Genomic DNA, 13,557 nt, shown 5'->3' with positions numbered 1-13,557 from the left:
TTCCTGAAAATTACAGTCTACAGAAGTTCAAGTCCAATGTCAACAAATATCTTCTTTTGTCTTCTCAACCTCCAGCCCAAGCATGGTATTAAATACTATAGGTTCTAATACCTCTCGTGTTTGGGGTTTACATAAAAAATAAATAAATAAATGTTTCCCTGCATAAAAATAAAATTTAAAAAAAATTTTAAAATTAGTATTAACTAGGATAAAATTTGGAAAAAACCTATCCTGTTACTTGCTCTTATGGCGTTTTTTGGTGGCTAAGGAGTTTTCTAAAGGAAACAAGGACCTGCATATTTTCTTTGGTACCTAGAATTGAGTTCTACTGAAAGTCTAACTTCTCACCTGTGCTGTATGATACCTGCAACAGAAATGGCTGTTTTTCTTAGTTTATTTCTAAATGATAAAATTTGTTTGGTAATATAATCTACTTACAGTAATTAGGAATATATATATATTTTTTTTTTTTGTTTAGGGAAGTGTATGAAATTTTTATTATTATGCCTTTAAAACTTTTTTTCTTTGGATTAAACATAGTGCCAGTTATGAAAGTTATTCAAGTGGCAGAGATGTAAAGTGCATGGGATGCATATAAATTATCAGGTGATTTAGAAGCCTGTGGTAGATATCAATTAGTCTGTAATCAAGTCACAAAGGAGATTAGGCAAGCTAAGGCAGATGATAGAAAATCTATGTTAAAGAATGCAAAGAAAAGCAGCAAAAGTTTCATGCTTATGTTATCAGTAGCAGGAAGGGAATGAATCACATTGGGTCACTCTAATGTCAGTGGGTTAAATGTTGATGACCCCGTTCAGGTTGCTGACAAATTGAATAGGCATTTTGCCTCTACATTCACACTTGAGGAATTCTTTAGGGTAGTGTATGCCAAAAGTTTATCAAACTCTAATGGGGAGCTAAATGACTTTCTGATATCTGAAAGGAAAGTGGAAAAGGAATTATTGAAGCTGAACATAAAAAAAGGCACCTAGTTGATAGGATCTATCCAATTATATTAGTATCAAAGGAGTTAAGCAAGCATTTAGCAATAATTATGAGAGCACCATTGGATTCAGGGGAAGTCCCTAGGTACTGGAGTTGTGTGAATGCATCCCCAATTCATAAAGGGGGATCAAAAGGTGATATGAGTAATTCCAAACCTGTTAGCTTAACATCTGTTGAGGAGAAAATAATAGAGTCACTGGTTAAAGAAGCAATGCAGGACCACCTGGACAGAAATGCAATTATACTGCTGTCACAGAATGGATTTGTTAAGAGGCAGTCTTGTCTAATCAGTCTGCTAGGCTATTATGATGTAGTGACCAAGGAACTGGATGCAAAAAGAATAATTTTGATATCATGTACTTGGATTTCAGGAAGTCTTTTGATACTGTTTCACATAAAAGACTTCTGTTTAAACTGGAGAAATGTGGCATTAAGGGCAAGTTAGTGCTATGGATAAAGGGATGTTAAGTGGAAGAAGACAGAGAGTGGTTATCAATGGGCACTGCTCTTCATGGACTAATGTTATCAGTGGAGTCCCCCACTGATAACACAACAATGGGGCCAGCAGTTCAGTGCTGGACCCATTGTTGTTTTCAATATTTATTAATGATATTAATGAAGGTATATCAGGTTTAATGTCTGAGTTTGTGGATGAGCTACTGCAACAGGGTCTGGGTATGTGGAGTGGATAGCAACTGGGGAATATGAGTGTATGGGTAACAGTTGTGTGGTACTATACTCATGGTTGTGGAAAATGAAAAAGTCCTGGTGTAATTGTGCAGTCAGATATGAAATTCTCTGAGCAGTGCTGACATGCCTACAGAACAGTTTATGGGGCTTTGTCAATGATATACAAAAAATTTGCTAGTAGGGATAAGGAGGTTATTATCCCCTTTGTACAAGGCAATGGTTAGGCTTCACCTTGAGTATTGTATACAGGTCTGGAGGCCTCACTTTAGGAAGGATGTGATTTGCTGGAATGGGTGCAGAGAAGGGCAACCAGATTGGTGAAGGGAACAAAAGGTTGCTTTTACCTAGAAAGGCTTCAGTTCTGCAAGATGAAGGGACATAAATTTAAGTTCAGAGAGGACAATTGTAGGATAGCTGTGTGGAAGTTTGCATTCAACCAGCAGGTTTTGAATGTTGGAACAGACTTTTATCTGTTGTTGGGAAGTGGATGGTTTGAATAAATTCAAGGAAGTTCTAGACAGATTCTTGAAGGGTATGGATGGGGGAAGTGTGTATTGTTTTTTTTTTTTTTTTTTTTTTTTTTTTTGGCTGATACAAGTTAAGCTTTCTTGCATCATTTGCTACTTCTATTACTACTACTACATAATACTTGACCCTCTCTATATTACACTCTTTTTCAGTTTTGATGATTTAAAAAAAAGTCCTAAATTGGAAGTTTCATGTATAGCAGAAAGTTTGGAAAATAAAGAGGTCAGTATTTTTTGTAAATGTTTTTTAATGGTTATATCACATTGGAAAGAAAAATTAATGTTTTTTCATAGCATACTTTAAAAAAAATGATGTAATTTAAATATATAAATTTTCATTCTCCTTAATAAATATTGTCTTTTAACCAAAAGTTTGACTACCTGGCAACAAAAGCTCATAGGTTTTGAAGAAAAAACAATTTGAAGTCAGTTTTAAATGCATTAGGGTTGCCATAACATTTTCTCTGTATAGTGTAAAGGGTCTGTTGAATATGGTGGATAACACAGAAGTTTCCATTTTAGAATCAGAATTTTTTTTTCTGCATTTTGTTCTGGCAGTATGGAGCTTGATATTGTGCAAGAACAGTATGCTTTTTTAAAATTTAATAGTTAAGTCAGTTTTTCATTTAAAACTGAATTAACTGTTATTCAGTTACTTTAACTGTAACAGTAAATTTAATTGATAAACATCAGATATTTAGTTAAAGCTTGGCTTGAGTGAGTCAGCTTTTGACAGTATTATTTGGCAATGTGAGCTTGATTTTATTGTAATGGTTCAGGATTATGTACTTCATTCATATTCCACCATATTATACTGAAAGAACTAGCTAAGAAGATTGCTAAACCCTTATACTAATGGAGACATTCTTAAACTCAGATGGGGTTCCAGAAATTAGAAATGTGCAAATATTTCTCCATACACAAAGAGCTTTAAGAGCAACCCAGACAGCTGTGGTCTTACAAGTTATTGTTATTGTTGTAAGGTTTTAGGTGTATCAGTGACTTAGACCGTATTTCCCCATTGTGTAGTATTTGTGTAGAAGTTTGTTTTCTGAGGCTGATTTGCATGTTGTGTGGGCTGAAAAACTCAGAATAACTCATGAGGAAATGCACTACTCCCATCATCTGGGATTGGCTATCACACCTAGACATCTAGAAATGAGTGACAATTGCAAAAATCAGTATTCTGCCATGGAGGATAGCCTTGTAAGCCTGTGACAGGAAAAATTATGTGGAATCTGATTACAGATGCAGTTCAGTCACCTTGATAGTCAAGATATTATAAGTGAGTCACTACATGGTTTTGTTAGAGAAAGATCTTATCTGAACAATCAACTAAGGTGTTATGAGGTAGTCACAGGGGAATTAGATGGAATAACCTTGATTTTAGAAAGGCTTTTGATACAGTCTCATGTTGAACTGCCGTCAGGTGGTTCAATATGAGCCAGGTGGGCAGGAGCAGCAGTGCGTAGCACACATTTCTTGATTAGACCAGGGTTCGAGCCCGTGCCCACCAAATATGGAGGATGCAGAAAGATCAGGGAATGACCACCGCATTTCCCTGGAGCAATATGGCCTTAGTTGCTAAAGCTCCTAAAAACCAAATAACAAACAAACAACAACAACATCATGTTGAACCTCTTGTGCCTAAATTGGAGAAGTGTGGTATTGTGGGGAGATTGCTATGGTGGATAAATGAATGGTTAACTGGTAGAAGATAAAGAATCAATGAAATGGTAAAGGCAAGTATCTTTTGAATACTTTAACAATTTGGAGGCCTCATTTTTAGGAATGTCATCATACTTGAAACAGCACAAAGGAGGGTAACAAGACTTCTTATGGATGAAAATAAGTATACTTACAGGATGAGCTTCAAAGTTTGGAAATTTGACATCTAAGTTTTAAAGTTCAGGAACTAGGCATCTAAGTAAGGTCATCTGAGTTGGAAGAAAAATAAGATGCTAGCAGGTCAGCTTTATCTTTGGCTGAAGTGGCAATAGAACATCTGCTTTTAACAGAGGTGGGAACAGAGATGGGCCAAAGTTGCAACCAGTAGCTTTGACAAGACACCAGGATGCTTGACTACCATTTGGACAAGAAGCAAATTTTCTGCTCTTAGCCTGTTCGAAATCTAGTTTGAACTGGTCTGATAAATAACTGCTTTACAATTGTTGCAAGCTTTGGTGTAGGCAGAAAATGAAACTGAAGAATTAGAAACAAGCCAATTATGATATGCGACATCCTTCTCTTGAACAGCCTTAGCACATTTATTGGAAAACTAAGGTTTAGATGAAGGACGAGATTTTAAGGTGGAAAGTGGAATAAAGGAATTCCATTCCTACAAGAATAATTTCACTGACACGATCTGAGCAAATTTTGACATCAGAAGTTTTGGAACAGTAATCCGACCAAGGAAAAGAAATCTCGCAGGTCATCCCATTTTGCATTCTTGTAATGCAAAATGGAATAGCCATGAGATAAAGGCTCCATTGGAGAAGAGACAATCACCAAGTTGTGATCTGAGGTGCCTAAAGTACCACTCACTTCAACCATGTACTTAGAAGGGTTGTTTGTGAGAAAAAGACCAAGCATGTTGGGTGTGTGGTTAGCATTGTCTCGTATCCTGGTAGGTAAAGGAACAATCTGTGCATGATCATTAGTAATTGCAAAAGCCTTACAAAGAGAGGAAGTCAAAGAGTTGCAAGTGATTGGTGGAGTTGGGAGAATGATAGAGGCAAGAGATGAATTTGACAGAATGTGGTAGATATATTTTAAGTCAGAGGAGATTCCAAATAGTAAGTCTCTGACCGGGAATATCAGAATGGACATATGCACAAGTACCACCTTTGGAACAAAAGGAACCATACAGCGAATCATTCAGACAACTGAGATGAGCAGTGGTTGAATCAACTGGTAACTGAGATTCTGTCAAAAAAAGTACATGGGGTTTGGCAGACTGTAAGTGTAAATTGACATCATTGAGATTAGAATGAGACCATGTATATTTGTGAAATGAATGAGGAAGTGTTTGGGAAGTTTAGATCTTTTTGCAGATAAGTTTGTTGTATTAGTTTGACAAAAGAGAATAAGAAAAGGTAAAGTAATAAAATTTTTGGATATGACGTATACTTGGTAAGCATAAACCCAGCTCCTTGATGTAATGTGGCCTCGACAATGCCCCCCCCCATGCACACTACTCGGACTCCCTCCAGTCACTATCTGGCAGGGTAGAGGCAGTGAGATACACTAGTTTATCAGGAAGCCACTAGATAGTCCACCGGACTGGACCAATAGGTCCGATCCAGTGGACTTTCTAGTGGCCAGCCTGCAAACACCATTTTAGTTTGTTTGTTTGTTATTTGGTTTTTAGGAGCATTAGCAACTAAGGCCATATTGCTCCGGGATATGCGGTGGTCATTCCCTGAATGACCTTTCCGCATCCTCCGTATTTGGTGGTGACAGGCTCGAACCCCGGTCTAATCAAGAAGCGTGTGCTACGCACTGCTGCTCCTTCCCACCTGGCTACGGAGGCGCCACACCATTTTAGATGTACCCTTGAAATATTGGGAAGATTGGATCTTGCCATGATGTCCATCATTACCTCAAAAGTCATCAGTCATTCTGTATGATGAAAGGGATTGTGGTGGGGGGGGGGGAGGAGTTGCCAGAGTTTTGCTCTTGAGACTAAACATGGGTTCCACCACTTCAAGGCTCCAATAAGTAAAGTGGAATGGTTATTTCACCGGTTGGTGAGAGTCATCTACCACATAGTATTGCCTGGTAATGCAGAGGTGTGGCATTCCTCCATGTGGTTTGGGTGCCACACCTCGACCCCTCTTTATGTTGGTTCGCACCTGGGTAGGCACCTCTAGTGTGCTAGGTGCTGTATTTTAGGACTTGCACATATGGGTTATCCCCAGGGTTACTAACCGTCCCACCATCGTGAAGGTGCAGAGGTTTGGCTGTCACAGAACAACCAAACTTTGCTGAAATTAGGTCCACTTTACTTGAGTGTCACCCGAATATTACTTCCATCAGCATTTTAGACTCCCAGGTAGCAAGCAGAGCTTGACATATTTCAGAGAATGTATGTGACAGCCTCAAGGACCAAATGTCCAAATATCTGTCCCTACTTGGTGAACTCTGTAAGGATGAACATTTTTCCATAGCATGGATTAAATTTATTTTATAAATGTTTCAAGTACATAGCATAAAATTCCTTTACATAGCAAAAATATTACCCAGGTGTAGGGCAGATCATTTTGGGCAAGGGATAGAATAATTGATTCTTTCTAAGAACTCAACATTAAAGTTTTTTACTTGCCATGTACCTGTGCAAAAAATTCTGGATTTGGTTGAATATTCAGCCATTGATCAAGCCATCATCACTCTTAGAAACATTTTATTTTTATAGCCATTCCTCCTTGGAGTTATTCTAACTCTAAAGAGGAATGGCTATTGGAACCTATAGTGCTCTAACACATTGGTTGAGAAGACAGCAGATTCTTGCCGAAACTTGACATGAATTTCTGTAAATGTAATTTTCAAGAAGTACATAGTGAGTTGTTCTGAAGGAAGAAGTAGATGGGTTAAGTGAAAAAGAAGCAGTTACTTTGGTGAGTTACTCATGTCACCTTTGATCCCACTTTGTGAATTGGGGATTTCATTAAGTTCACTACTCTTTGTGCAGAAGATTAAGAGAGATTCTGAAGCATCACCCTAGATGTGGACAAAATTTTTATAATATTTATAACTTTATAAAAGATCAACAAATGCGATTTGGAAAGCAAATGGTATTTGTTGATCTCACTTGCTGGCAGTTCCTTCCTGATTTGTTTATTTCACTTGTTGGCATTTCCTTCCTCATTTGTTGATCTCACTTGCTGGCATTTCATTCCTCATTTGTTGATTCACTTGTTGGCATTTCTTTTCTCAGAATGGTTGGAGGATATTCTGTTTTTTGCAATCTGATTGTAGTTTTACAGTAATCAAAGTTAATTTTACTCCACCTGATAAACATGACACTGAATGTCCAGAAGTCATACAAACAAATTATGTTTTTTAGTGACATACAAAAATCACTCTTTTGGAAGGAGTAGAGCAGAAGGGCTGTGTAACACGAGACCTCAAACAGTGCTAGGAAGCATGTAAAATTTATTCACTTTGAGCTTTGTATCACAGGTCAATTTGAGAGCTTGGATTACACAATTCCTACTTTTGCTCCCCACCCTCTAGAAGTATAATTTTTGTATGTCACTAAAAAGCATAATTTATATAGACTTCTTGGCATTCTGTGTCATATATTTCTTAGGTGAAGTTTTGGTGTAATTCTGATTACTAATAGAGCTTACATTATTGGATTTTATAGAAAATGAACTTTTGCTGAGGGAAAGGCAAATAACATTAGTCAAACTGTACAAATCTTCAGTCAAGCAAATTGAAATTAAACTTAAAGAAAATTGGATAAGTAAACAAAAGAATAAAATGTTATTGAAAGTAATAAAAAAAGTTTCATAGCCTTGAGTAAGCAAATTAAATAATAATAGTAATAATGATGATGGTAATTAAAAGATAACAGTGACAAAAATAATGATACAGTTTTTGTGATGAGGCTGATTACATGAACATGATGAGCCTGATTATACTACTCACATATCTATGTTTACAAACATAACTATTATTTATTTATTATTATTATTTACACACTCGTATTTATGTAATTTGATTATATCTGTATCTTTGTTATTTTATAATTGAATTATTTGATTATAAGTTGTTTCAGGTAAGATTCAGTGCTGAGGGAAAGGCAAATAACATTAGTCAAACTGTACAAATCTTCAGTCAAGCAAATTGAAATTAAACTTAAAGAAAATTGGATAAGTAAACAAAAGAATAAAATGTTATTGAAAGTAATAAAAAAAGTTTCATAGCCTTGAGTAAGCAAATTAAATAATAATAGTAATAATGATGATGGTAATTAAAAGATAACAGTGACAAAAATAATGACACAGTTTTTGTGATGAGGCTGATTACATGAACATGATGAGCCTGATTATACCACTCACATATCTATGTTTACAAACATAACTATTATTTATTTATTATTATTATTTACACACTCGTATTTATGTAATTTGATTATATCTGTATCTTTGTTATTTTATAATTGAATTATTTGATTATAAGTTGTTTCAGGTAAGATTCAGTGAATTACTGAAATACATTTTATTGTCATGCCTCAAAAGTGTAAAAATCACCCCAAGAAATTCTGATATGTGTATAGCCTTTTCCTAATTAAATCACAGCAGCATGCAATCATAATAGATATTTGGAAAATTTGCCAGTTATACTTTTGCTGTCCTCTAGGTAACCAGAATAATATTTTGTTACCAGATTTTATTTGAACTGCATGTTTGAATAGATTATGTGACTGGTTGAGCAAAAGGAAAAAGTCAGTGCTTATTGGCCCTACTGATATCATATGGAGAGAGAGCCAGAAGACTGAAGATTGTTACTTTTGTAATGTGAATGTAATCAGCAAAAAAATAAGCACAAGGTAATTTATCTGAACATAGATTCAGCAATGAGCCCATCCCTCATGATGATATTCCAATTCCAGTACCTTCACAACATGGACCAGATTCTTTAGAAGATGAAATGAAGGTGCAGTTAGCAGAATCCTAAAAACTTTATCCTATCTATAAGAGACATTGGACCCAGAACTGTTTACCCAACAAGATGACTTGAATGATCTCCTTAGTGATCTAGCTCTCTCCAGAAATAAAACTGAACTTCTCACTTTGAGACTAAAGCAAAAACACTTGTTTAAGAAGAGCATCAGAATGTTTCACTATCAAAAAAAGAAACCAAGCTTTGGCATTTCTTTGTTTACAGTAAATGCTACTCTGTTACTGCCATGATATCAGTGTAGTTTTTAAGGCAAGTACACATTACATCTGAATAGTTCCTCTTCATTGATTCCTTAAAGAAAAGTCTATATTTGCTATATACTTAAAGCCTTCCATTTTCCACTGTTTATCTAAAGGAGAAACTATAATATGAAGATACTACTTGATGGATGGAATATCTGTGGTAACTTCAAAGTCATTGGTTTGTTAATGACCATGCAAGGAGGATTCACAAAGTACTGTTGTTTCCTGTGTCTGTGGGACAGCTGTTCTACTGCAGACCATTACATCAGATTTGACTGGCATGGAAGGAGTAGTGTGCAGTATGTTCGGTTAGTGGATCCACTGAAGATTTCTTTCCACCTCTACTTATTAAACTTGACCTAATAAAAAGTTTTGTGAAAGTGATGGGCAAGATGAATTTGAGAGGATTTTGTTATTTAAGGGAGAAATTTCCAAATATCAGTGACATGAAAGTGAGAGAGGGGTAATCTTTGTGGTACCTCAAATCAGAGAACTTCTACAGAATGAAAGCAATAGCATTAGTAGAGGCATATGATGCAAGAAAGCAAGCTTATGCAGCATCAGCCAAAAAAAAAACACCTTCCATTTCACCCCTTCATTTGTTCCAGATGCCTGTCCAGCTCAGCCTTAAATTTATTTAGGCTGTCAACATCCACAACAAAAGATGGAAGTCTTTTCCAACAATCAACTACCTGCTGGCTAAAGGCAAATTTCTGCACATCTGTTCTACAACTGTCTTTCCTCAATTTGAAACTGTGCCCCCTAAGGTTCTTAATCTGAGCAAGAGGAAGAATCCAATCAGCATTCAGCTTCCTCAACCCATTTAAGGCCTTATACACCTTGTAGGTGCCTACTCTCCAGGCTCTGCAATTTGCAGAACTTAAGCCTTTCTTGGTAAGAGCACCCTTTTGTTTCCCTCACCAATCTTGTTGCCCTTCTTTGTACTGGTTCTAACAACTCTACGTCCTTCCTAAAATGAGTCCTCCAGACCTGTACACAGTACTATAGGTGTGGCTTGACCATTGCCTTGTATAACGGTATAATCACCTCCCTGTCCCTGTAGCAAAATTCCTATATATCATTGACAAGACTCCATGACCTGCCATGGCAGCCCGTCTTCGCTGCTCAGCAAACTTCATATTTGACTGCACAATTACCCCCAAGTCTTTTTCACTTTCCACTTCCCTGAGTGTAGTACCGCATAGTTGGTACGTTTCTCTTCAGTTATTGCAAAGAAATGCAGTACTTTGCATTTGTCAATGTTAAACTTCAGTTGCCATTTCTCAGTCCATTTGCCCAACTTATCTAGATCCAGTTGGAGTAGCGTACTGTCTTTATTGACGTTAACAACCCTGCCAACCTTTGTATCATCTGCAAACTAGGACATTAAACCTGATATACCTTTGTCAATATCATTGATAAATATACAAAACAACAATGGGCCCAACATCGAACCCTGGGGAACTTCACCAATAGCATTTGTCCACGAAGAGCAGTGTCCATTGATTACCACTCTCTGTCGCCTCCCACTCAACCATCCCTTTATCCACAAGCAATTTGCCTCCAATGCCACACTGCTCCAATTTGTGCAGTAGTCTTCCATGTGCAACAGTATCAAAAGCTTTCCTGAAATCCAAGTATATGATATCAAAATTATTTTTGGCATTCGGTTCCTTTGTGACCACATCATAGTATCCAATCAGATTGGTCAGACAAGACCTCCCTTTAACAAACCCATGCTGTGTCTTAACTATTCCTGCAGTCTTGTCTAGATGATCCTGCAGTGCTTCTTTAAGCAGTGACTCAATTATTTTCCCTGGAACACAAGTTAAACTAATAGGTCTATAGTTAATTGTGTCACCTTTTGAACCCCCTTTGTGAATTGGTGATACATTTGCACACCTCCAGTCCGTGGGGACCTCCCGAGTCCAAAGAAGCTCTCATAATTATTGCTAAGGATTTGCTTACTTCCTCTCTGCTGGATAGATCCCATCCACTCCCAGGTGCCTTTTTTATGTTTAACTTAATTTCTCCTCCTCTTTACTCTCTGTTATTACAAAATCACTTAGCTCCCTGTTAGAGTTTGATAAACTTCTGGCATTCCCCTCATTGAATAACTCCTCATATGTGAATGTAGGTGCAAAATACTCATTCAGTTTATCAGCTACCTGAGCATGATCATCAGTAGTCTAGCTATCTATGTTAAGTGATCCAATCTGATTCATCCCTTTCCTTCAAGAGTTTACATAAGTAAAGAACTCTTTGCTGTTTTTCTTTGCATCCTTTGTGAAAAATTTCTCATAATCTGCTTTTGCCTGCCTAACCTCCTTTGTGACTTGATTATACACTACTTTATATCTGCCATAGGCTTCTGTGTCAGCTGACACTTTATATGCATCCCATACATTTTTCTTCTCTGCCACGAGCCTCATTAATTCATCTGAAATCCATTTAGGCCTAAACCTTGAACAGTATTTCTTAGTTGGAATGAAAAGCCTAGTAGCCTCCAAATTTAAGTCCCTGAAGGCTTCCCAATTAGAATTCAACTTTGGTAATATCATCTGTTGATCCCGCTATACAGAATTTAAAAACTGTTTGAGACCCCAGTAGTCACCTTTATGAAAGCAAAGCCCTTCTCTTTAGCCTCGATGATAGTTACATTTTTAAGTAATTTCCATATCAATACATTGTGATCACTGTCTCCCAGTGGTTCCTTTATCTGCAAATTCTTAATGCATGAATAATCACTGCTGATAATCAGATCATGAGTATTACTCCCTTTGGTTGTCTTTTGAACATGTTGCTGTAGAAAACAGTCATCCAATAAATCCACAAAAGTCTTGCTAGTGTGTGAGTGACCAAACCACAAGTTCCAGTCAACACCTGGAAAGTTAAAATCCGCCATTATAAGACATTCCGATTTACTGGCCCACTCTATTTCTCTGCACAATTTCTCATTATACTCATCAGATTCATTAGGCCTATAACACACACCTACTCTCATTTTTCCTTTCCCAGTGCTTATGTCACACCCAACAGACTAAACATTGCACTGTCCACCAACATCAATTGGATGCACTTCCTTAGATTTTGTGTTTCTTAACTAACAGCATATCCCCTCCTCCCTTCCTATCCTGTCTATCCTTCCTGTACACATTGTACTCCCCAAATTCCAATTCTGCACTTATATCTGTGTGACATTACCTCTCTCATATCCCAACAATATCTGCCTTTGATGTCTTGACTAGCACTTCAAGCTCATCAAATTTATTAACTATACTCCTAGCATTGGTGTACATGCACATGTTCCGACTCTTCATTACCCTAACACAGCCCATGTATTTACATGTTCCCCTATGACTCCCAGCAGTCCTGGGAATCTACATTACCTTGCTTTCCAGTCAGCTGCTCATTCTAATAGAAGCAGTGCAAGAATCACTTTTGCCTCTGCATGCGGCCACTGTTAACCTTTTAGTCTGTGTATCCCTCCAAGCTAGCAGTTTTCCAACCCGCCTAACACTGCCTCGATAGCATCAGCAAATATTCTTGCACCCTTTCTATTTAAGTGTATCCCATCCCTGTAGAAGCAGTCTGTCCCGTCAGCAAGCACAGACCAAGCTGAAAAAAGTTTTACCTGTTGAGCCTTGCACAATCTCTCCAGGACCAAATTGATCGACAAGGCTCTCATCATATACTCTCCCCCCATCGTGTCTGGGTAGAATTGCAGACACTTTCACATTCAACCTTAACTCACAACTTTTTTTCAACATTGACCTGTACTTGCTGAGTAAATCTGCAGATCACTTACTCTTAATGTCATTAGTTCCAACATGTACAACAATATCACCTTTTGTGACCCTAAAAGATGATATCTGCTTTACAACATCATCAACTTTTGCCCCTGGCAAAAAACCCTGGTCCTGTTCCACCTATCCTTCTTGCATAGTGTGTTCCCTGTCTCCCTGACAATAGAGCATTGAAAAATGCCTCAGTCTATTAGAACTGAAAGTATTACTGGCTTTCAAATGTTTGTGGAAGTTTTTGAGTAACCATATGTCTCTCACATATGAAGATAGAGTTCAGAAACTGTTTGATACATATAAAAAATGGAATGCCATATGTTATTGAAATTTCATTTCTTGCAGCTGTGTTTAGACTTCTTTCTCTATCAGAATAAGGCTTCATCACCAAGGTGAGTGACAAGCAGGAGGGGAACAATTCCATCTAGACATAAAATCAATAGAAAACTATTACTACCAAGGTTTTTGGAACAAATATATATTGGCGGACTACTGCTAGATGCACTGTGACACTCCAGCCTGTCAGTGATATTCAGGATCATGTCCTAAGAATACCCATTGTTCTTGAACAAGAACTCAGTTTTTCAGAGACATCTCATCACA

At 37.2% G+C, this 13,557-nt stretch overlaps 1 protein-coding gene across 2 annotated transcripts in view; it reads left to right on the top strand.

Annotated features, from left to right (window-relative positions):
* Positions 1-13,557, top strand: part of nbs (nibrin) — a 315,228-nt gene that overhangs the window by 118,192 nt on the left and 183,479 nt on the right. For both annotated transcript variants that reach the window (XM_090376897.1, XM_090376896.1), the window contains exon 9: positions 2,376-2,445. In XM_090376897.1, coding sequence (XP_090233023.1) covers positions 2,376-2,445 — 70 coding nt within the window. The remainder of the gene's footprint in view (positions 1-2,375; positions 2,446-13,557) is intronic.

The sequence above is a fragment of the Mastigoproctus giganteus genome, chromosome 7 (genome assembly GCF_048544385.1).
Source record: "Mastigoproctus giganteus isolate SK-2022 chromosome 7, ASM4854438v1, whole genome shotgun sequence".
NCBI lineage: Eukaryota > Metazoa > Arthropoda > Arachnida > Uropygi > Thelyphonidae > Mastigoproctus > Mastigoproctus giganteus.
The sequence above is the reverse complement of the archived record's forward strand: the minus strand, read 5'-3'. Positions and strand labels throughout refer to the sequence as shown.